The sequence below is a fragment of the Nerophis lumbriciformis genome, linkage group LG18 (assembly GCF_033978685.3).
Source record: "Nerophis lumbriciformis linkage group LG18, RoL_Nlum_v2.1, whole genome shotgun sequence".
Classification (NCBI taxonomy): Eukaryota; Metazoa; Chordata; class Actinopteri; order Syngnathiformes; family Syngnathidae; genus Nerophis; species Nerophis lumbriciformis.
Genome location: NC_084565.2, coordinates 24,381,887 through 24,391,357, shown reverse-complemented (window position 1 = coordinate 24,391,357; position 9,471 = coordinate 24,381,887). Strand labels below are relative to the sequence as shown.

At 33.3% G+C, this 9,471-nt stretch overlaps 1 protein-coding gene across 2 annotated transcripts in view; it reads right to left on the bottom strand.

Moving 5' to 3' along the window:
• Positions 1–9,471, bottom strand: part of cpamd8 (C3 and PZP like alpha-2-macroglobulin domain containing 8) — a 139,367-nt gene continuing 129,896 nt past the window's right edge. For both annotated transcript variants that reach the window (XM_061977879.1, XM_061977880.1), the window contains 3 exons: positions 8,713–8,787; positions 249–453; positions 1–184 (listed from right to left, as the gene is read on the bottom strand). In XM_061977879.1, the coding sequence (XP_061833863.1) occupies position 184; positions 249–453; positions 8,713–8,787 (281 nt within the window). In that variant the 3' untranslated portion in view covers positions 1–183. The remainder of the gene's footprint in view (positions 185–248; positions 454–8,712; positions 8,788–9,471) is intronic.

Here is a 9,471-nt window from a genome sequence, read left to right as displayed (position 1 = left end):
CACACCTACACACACGCACACACGCACACACACACACACACACACACACACACACACACACACACACACACACACACACACACACACACACACACACACACACACACACACACACACACACACACTCATATTCACAATTAATGTACAAAGCGGACGTGTGACGTTTGGCTTCACTCAGTCAATTCTGTGGACGACAAAAAAGACACAATGAGTACACAACAGGAATAAGAGACACACAACAAGGTTACCATCGTTCAGGGATGTTTCTTGTGTCCACGGTGGGGATTTGGGGGTCTGCCGGCAGAAGGACGACCTTGTTCGCTGCGTCTCGGTCAGCACGGGGTACGTCGAAAGGATCCGGGGCCTCCGCGTCTGCGAGGAAAGGCTCCGAGTGCGGGTCGTAGTCGTAAGAGTAGTAGGACACGTCGGCCATTGAGCCCTGCTCTTCTTCACCTGGCGACACAGAGAACATAACATCAACAACATTTTAAAGAAGGATTCGATGGAAATAGAAATTATCCAACATAAACCTTGACTATCTGTATCAGTGAAACTGTGGTACGTGTAGGGTTGTATATCGCTAGGATTTTATCGATACCATTATAATAATAATAATAATAATAATAATAGATTTTATTTGTAAAAAGCACTTTACATTGACCAAAAAAACTCAAAGTGCTACAGTGTATTAAAAAATAAATTAATAATAATAATAAAAAGATAAAAATAAATAAAAATAAAAACTAGGGATGTCCGATAATGGCTTTTTGCCGATATCCGATATTCCAATATTGTCCAACTCTTTAATTACCGATACCGATATCAACCGATACCGATATATACAGTCGATATATACAGACAACCAGGTATGGTGAAGATAAGGTACTTTTAAAAATAAAATAAGATAAATAAATTAAAAACATCTTCTTGAATAAAAGAGAAAGTAAAACAATATGAAAACAGTTACATAGAAACTAGTAATTAATGAGAATGAGTAAAATTAACTGTTAAAGGTTAGTACTATTAGTGGACCAGCAGCACGCACAATCATGTGTGCTTACGGACTGTATCCCTTGCAGACTGTATTGATATATATTGATATTTAATGTAGGAACCAGAATATTAATAACAGAAAGAAACAACCCTTTTGTGTGAATGAGTGGAGGAGGGAGTTTTTTGGGGTTGGTGCACTAATTGTAAGTGTATCTTGAGTTTTTTATAGAGATGCCGATAAATGCGTTAAAATGTAATATCGGAAATTATCGGTATCGTTTTTTTTTTATTATCGGTATCGTGTTTTTTTTTTTTTTTTTTTAATAAATCAACATAAAAAACACAAGATACACTTACAATTAGTGCACCAACCAAAAAAACCTCCCACCCCCATTTACACTCATTCACACAAAAGGGTTGTTTCTTTCTGTTATTAATATTCTGGTTCATACATTATATATCAATATATATCAATACAGTCTGCAAGGGATACAGTCCGTAAGCACACATGATTGTGCGTGCTGCTGGTCCACTAATAGTACTAACCTTTAACAGTTAATTTTACTAATTTTCATTAATTACCAGTTTGAATGCAACTGTTTTTATATTGTTTTACTTTCTTTTTTATTCAAGAAAATGTTTTTAATTTATTTATCTAATTTTATTTTATTCTTTTTTTTTTAAAAGTACCTTATCTTCACCATACCTGGTTGTCCAAATTAGGCATAATAATGTGTTAATTCCACGACTGTATATATCGGTTGATATCGGTATCGGTTGATATCGGTATCGGTAATTAAAGAGTTGGACAATACCGGAATATCGGATATCGGCAAAAAGCCATTATCGGACATCCCTAGTTTTTTTAATGTTGATTTAATAAAAATAAATAAATAAATAAATAAATAAAAATAAACCGATACCGATTAATAAAAAAAAAACGATACAGATAATTTCCGATATTACATTTTAACGCATTTATCGGCCGATAAAACTAAGAACAGCCTAATGGCTAGAACTAGTATGCATATATCTATGAAAAGGCTTTTTTAAAAAGAAGGGTTTTTAAGCCTTTTTTAAAAGCATCCACAGTCTGTGGTGCCCTCAGGTGGTCAGGGAGAGCGTTCCACAGACTCGGAGCGGCGGAGCAGAAAGCCCGGTCTACCATAGTTCGTAGCTTTGTCCTCGGAAGTTGGAGGAGGTTAGCCTGTCCGGAGCGGAGGTGTCGTGTGGAGGATTTGGGGGTGAGTAGAGGGGGGCATTCCCATGGAGGCACTGGTGTGTTAGTAGGGATACTTTGTATTCAATCCTGAATGGAACAGGAAGCCATATCTCCGCACTCTCATCAGGATCCTAGCAGCACTATTCTGTATGTATTGCAGCTTCTGGAGGTTCTTGCTGGGGATCCCGACAAGAAGTGCGTTGCAGTAGTCTAGCCATTATCAATATTCCTTATCGATTAACGGTATTCATCGGTACTATATGTAATGACGATATAAAAGATGCATTTTTTATTCGTGCACCAGCAACATTATGATAAAATATCTCACAGCAGGGAAGTATTTTATTGCATTATTAAAGTAAAATTGTATTAATGTATGGTATTCATGTTTATTAACAGACTTTTAACATGAGATCTCTTACTAAATATAAAATATAAATCAATACAATCAATTAACATATTAGGTCGGTGTGCCTTTTGTAACAATTGGAACTGTTATTTGTGTTTATGTTGCACACAGACCTATTTGAGTGACAGACCGGAAGCCATTGTTGACAGCCACTTATGTGTTTCTGAGTCGAGTGTGTATTATATAATTAAACATGTTCACTCTTTTGAGTGGGCCTTTGGATTACTGGATCGCTTAGAGCAGTGTTTTTCAACCACTGTGCCGCGGCACACTCGTGCACCGTGAGATATTGTTTGGTGTGCCATGGGAAATGATGCAATTCTACCTAATTGGTCAAAGGGTAGCGGGGGGTGTATATTGTAGTGTCCCGGAAGAGTTAGTGCTGCAGGGGGTTCTGGATGTTTGTTCTGTTGTGTTTATGTTGTGTTACGGTGCGGATGTTCTCCCGAAATGTGTTTGTCATTCTTGTTTGGTGTGGGTCCACAGTGTGGCGCATATTTATAACAGTGTTAAAGTTGTTTATACGGCCACCCTCAGTGTGACCTGTATGGCTGTTGACCAATTTTGCTTTGCATTCACTTGTGTGTGTGTGTGAAAAGCCGTAGATATCATGTGATTAGGCCGGCACGCAAAGGCAGTGCCTTTTAAGGTTTATTGGCGCTCTGTACTTCTCCCTACGTCCGTGTACCACTCCGTGTAGCGGCGTTTTAAAGTCATAAATTTTACTTTTTGAAACCGATACCGATAATTTCCGATATTACATTTTAAAGCATTTATTGGACTACCGATATTATCGGACATCTCTATTTATAAGTTAATTGTGTTTATAAGTTAATTAGCTACAGAACGAGTCAGATGTGGTATTGTGTTTATGAGGAAGAAGGCTTTTCTTACATAAAGGAATACAACAAGTCTCTCAAACAAGTAATATATCTTTCTCACGTTTGGTGCTCATAAACAGGATCAAGTGGCACATCTTACTTTTTGGACATCATCAGAACATTTTGCAAAATAGAGGACCTCAAATAAACCCAACATCATGTGCTTGTGTTGCAGTACTTACTCATAGACACTAGAGGTCCCTCTTTGCTTATAACATTCGGCTATGGCTTTTCCATAGTGATAGAGATACTGCAGTAGATGCTGATTTCATATCAACATTAACATAGAAGCTACAGACCAACTCTTTTTTTTCATTCATTAAAGTTTGCGACACACACGTTGCACACATACCTTTTAGAGGGGAGAGTTAAAAAGTGAGTTTAGAAATGGGCATGTCCACTCAGGTGTGTGTGTGTCATCCTGTTAATAAAACAGGTCTGCACATGGAAGCTAATTCCACAGCTCACCTATAGTACATTTGGCGACCATACATTTTCGAACCTGAGGATTTTAATGAGTGTGCATGAATGTGTTTATGGCAGCAGATAACATTCCTGTGCAGTGTCAAGTGCCGACTATTCTGCTAAAAAAGACCTTTGACTGAGAGCAGCGACCAGGGGCCAACAAGTTGATGCACGCCACCCTCACATTACACACACACCTGCACACATCATTCACACAGGAACCCCTCATTACAATTCACCCTTATCACCTGAGCATCTGCCATGTGCAACTTGCAGCCAGAGGTGTCTTCTTGGCTCGGAATGCAACAAAACAACATCCTGTGTGGAATGTTCTGGAAGCTGGCAGCTGATCAACTCAACAATCAGGGCTCACCTATCGATGTATTTATCAGCGTGATTGTAGACATGATGTGATGGCAGGGGAATGTGGAGCACACACACACATGCAGAAACACACCTACACTTACACTTACGCACGGCACGCACACACACACATACACACGAAACACAATGCATGTCCTGCAGTAACGCAATACACTGTGATTTTGTGCTTAAAATGCACAGCAAAAAATGTTTGAATAATTTGATCAAATTTGATATTGTTTAGTCATTACCATATTTACTAATTAATTAATTGATTGAAAAAAATTATATAATTATTATCCGTTAACATCATTTTATTTTATCATAAAATCATGATATAAAAATAAATTAATAAAAATTAAAAAAAAGAGTACTGCAAAAAAACAGAAGAAAACTACCGATAAATACAAATATATTGTTGTCTGTTGAATTCATAATTGATTCATTACATTGAAAAGTTTGTGTAGCTTTGTAGCTATTTTGTAAATGTGTAGCTATTTTGTAAAGCTGATTTTGCTCATACAATTTTACATTTTGCAGTGATCTATTTGTCCAGTAAGAAAATAGCTTTTATTTTCTTACAGACAAATTTTTCTAGCACAGAAGAGATATTATTTTTACTTATTTACTATATTTCAGGGATTACATTTTTTTTATTTTATTTTTTATTTTTTTTAACTTATCCGATAATATTTCAGCCGCAATAAAATATGATTTGGAAAAAAAAGTAATATTTTTTTCTTTACATGGAAAAAGTTACTAATTAAATTGCATTTACTATTACAAAAATAATGTTTTAAAGTTTTAAATCAAAATAAAGCAAACTGTTTTAAGAGTTGTGCCTCGTTTTACATGTGCATCAAAAAGTGGATATTTAAAGATGGACTGTAGAAAAAAATTATGAATAAAAATCTATATTTCATAATAATCTAATTTGTTCATAATGTATTCATTACACATTGTCTTCATATTTAATAATAATAATAATAATAACTGGGATTTATATAGCGCTTTTCTAAGTACCCAAAGTCGCTTTACATGTAGAACCCATCAATCATTCACACCTGGTGGTGGTAAGCTACTTTCATAGCCACAGCTGCCCTGGGGTAGACTGACGGAAGCGTGGCTGCAATTTGCGCCGACGGCCCCTCCAACCACCACCTATCATTCAATTCACCGGTGTGAGCGACACCGGGGGCAAAGGGTGAAGTGTCCCGCCCAAGGACACAACGGCAGCGATTTTTTTTTTTTTGGATGGTAAGAGGCGGGGAGCGAACCTGCAACCCTCAGGTTTCTGGCACGGTTGCTCTACCCACTACGCCATGCCGCCCCGAGTGGGAAAATATTTGCAAATGTTAATATTCGATTCATTTTTTATCCATAATATATTATTTAAGACCAAACATTTGTATTAATTAATTAATATACAAATCAACATTAAACTAAACAATATAAAAAAGCTAGTAATAAAACAAAATAGTACAACATATTCATATTAAATGTCCTAAACAACTATCCATCCATTTTCTACCGCTTATTCCCTTTGGGGTCGCGGGGGGCGCTGGAGCCTATCTCAGCTACAATCGGGCGGAAGGCGGGGTACACCCTGGACAAGTCGCCACCTCATCGCAACTAATGCAAACCTAAAATGCGAAAAAAGACCGTTTTTTAAGAATACAAATTTGATTTTAAATCATTTTAGTTCTAAAAATAATTTTGCTAGCACAGAAGAGACAATATTTTTACTTATTTACTTTATTCCAGGGATTTTCTTATTTTTATTTTTGAAACTTATCAGATAATATTTTAGCCGCAATAAAACATGTTTTGGGAAAAAAGTAATATGTTTTTCTTTACATGAAAAAAGTTACTAATTAAATTGTATTTATTATTACAAAAATAGTGTTTTAAAGTTTTAAAACAAAATAAAGCAAATTGTTTTAAGAGTTGTTCCTCGTTTTACATGTGCATCAAAAAGTGGATTTTTAAAGATGGAATGTGGAAAAAAATTATGAATAAAAATCTATATTTCATAATCTAATTTGTTCATAATGTATTCATTACACATTGTCCTCATATTTACTTAGTGGGAAAACATTTGCAAATGTTAATATTCGATACATTTTTTTATCCATAATTTATTATTTAAGACCAAACATTTGTATTAATTAATTAATATTCAAATAAATGTTAAACAAAACAATATAAAAAAGCAAGTAATAAAACAAAATAGTACAACATATTCATATTATAAGTCCTAAACAACTAATGCAAACCTAAAATGTGAAAAAAGACCGTTTTTTAAGAATACAAGTTTGATTTTAAATCATTTTAGTTCTAAAAAAATATTTTTCTAGCACAGAAGAGACATTAGTTTTACTTATTTACTTTATTACAGGGATTTTTTATTTTTTTTATTTTTGAAACTTATCAGATAATATTTTAGCCGCAATAAAACGTGTTTTGGGGAAAAAAGTAATATTTTTTTCTTTACATGAAAAAACTTACTAATTAAATTGTATTTATTAATTCAAAAATAGTGTTTTAAAGTTTTAAAACAAAATAAAGCAAATTGTTTTAAGAGTTGTTCCTCATTTTACATGCACATCAAAAAGTAGATTTTTAAAGATTTAATGTGGAAAAAAATTATGAATAAAAATGTATATTTTATAATAATCTAATTTGTTCATAATGTATTCATTACACATTGTCCTCATATTTACTTAGTGGGAAAACATTTGCAAATGTTAATATTCGATTAATTTTTTATCCATAATATATTATTTAAGACCAAACATTTGTATTAATTAATTAATATTCAAATCAATGTTAAATAAAACAATATAAAAAAGCAAGTAATAAAACAAAATAGTACAACATATTCATATTATAAGTCCTAAACAACTAATGCAAACCTAAAATGTGAAAAAAGACCGTTTTTTAAGAATACAAATTTGATTTTAAATCATTTTAGTTCTAAAAATAATTTTGCTAGCACAGAAGAGACAATATTTTTACTTATTTACTTTATTCCAGGGATTTTCTTATTTTTATTTTTGAAACTTATCAGATAATATTTTAGCCGCAATAAAACATGTTTTGGGAAAAAAGTAATATGTTTTTCTTTACATGAAAAAAGTTACTAATTAAATTGTATACATTAATACAAAAATAGTGTTTTAAAGTTTTAAAACAAAATAAAGCAAATTGTTTTAAGAGTTGTTTCTCATTTTACATGCGCATCAAAAAGTTGATTTTTAAAGATTTAATGTGGAAAAAAATTATGAATAAAAATGTATATTTTATAATAATCTAATTTGTTCATAATGTATTCATTACACATTGTCCTCATATTTACTTAGTTGGAAAACATTTGCAAATGTTAATATTCGATTAATTTTTTATCCATAATATATTATTTAAGACCAAACATTTGTATTAATTAATTAATATACAAATCAACGTTAAACAAAACAATATAAAAAAGCAAGTAATAAAACAAAATAGCACAACATATTCACATATTTTTTAAGAATACAAGTTTGATTTTAAATCATTTTAATTCTAAAAAATATTTTTTTTTGCACAGAAGAGACAATATTTTTACTTATTTACTTTATTACAGGGATTTTTTATTTATTTTTATTTTTAAAACTTATCAGATAATATTTTAGCCGCAATAGAACATGTTTTGGGGAAAAAAGTAATATATTTTTCTTTACATGAAAAAAGTTACAAATTAAATTGTATTTATTAATACAAAAATTTAAAACATAATAAAGCAAATTGTTTTAAGAGTTGTTCCTCATTTTACATCAAAACGTGGATATTTAAAGATTTACTGTGGAAAAAAATAATGAATGAAAATGTATATTTTATGATAATCTAATTTGTTCATAATGTATTCATTACAAATTGTCCTCATATCTACTTAGTGGGAAAACATTTGCAAATGTTAATATTTTATCCATCCATCCATTTTCTACCGCTTGTCCCTTTCGGGGTGGCGGGGGGTTCTGGAGCTTATCTCAGCTGCATTATTCATTTTTTATCCATAATATATTATTTAAGACCAAACATTTGTATTACTAAATTGATATTCAAATCAATTTTAAACAAAACAATATAAAAGCAAGTAATAAAACAAAATAGTACAACATATTCATATTATAAGTGCTAAACAACTAATGCAAACCTTAAATGTGAAAAAAGACCGTTTTTTAAGAATACAAGTTTGATTTTAACTCATTTTAGTTCTAAAAATGTTACTTTTCATGAATTTTGTAGGGCCAAATGCAGACTGCTTCTATAAAACATAAATATAGACCGCTCTTACTTTAGTTAGCAGCGAGTGAAAATGTGTGTTTTGGTGAAATTACCTGTGTGCAAAGGCACTGAAGGCTGCTCAGTCTCTTGGCTCGCTATTGACTGCTTGTCCTCTGCCTTGGTCTCCACTGCAAATACAAAACACACATTAAGTTTCACAGCGCCTAAAAAGTGGTAGTGCACAGAGTTTCATTGTTGTGTAACTTCCAGGTACAATAAATGCCAACCAGAAGTTTAGTGTCGTCTACTCGGTCCTAACAGAAAGCGACATTAAAAACAGTTCCAAAAATAGCCTGGTTAGGAGGTAAGTGGGAGCAGGGAAGGTCATGAGTGGCTGTGATTGTGTCTTTCTCCTGCTCGAAATGGGTTAATGACCCCAGCAAGCATAAGCGTACACAAACAAACACAAGCACGAATGTTATTATTGCATTAATATAGCGCAGATAAAACATTTGGCAGAGAATGAAGTCCTTTCCCCCCCGACAAAAGTTTTGTTTATGCCTTTTTCCCCTCAATCAGTTCGGCAACATGAAGGCCCCTTTGTTGTTGGGCTGTGCGTCGGAAAGGAATGTGACAAGGATTTCAAAGGCTTGGACAAAAGCACTCTGTCATTCAGAGGGAGCCCTCTAATACAGCGCACAGGGCGAGTGAAGGGGGTGTGCTGTGTGTGTGTGTGCGAGTGTGTAGTTGCAATCTAAGAAAGTGGAAAAAAAAAAAAAAGTACGGTAATCAGCTCAACATGTCAACAGCTGTTTCCACAGCTGAGATCATGGCGCGCACACAAATGAAGACGGATGCCGTAACTTTAGTTA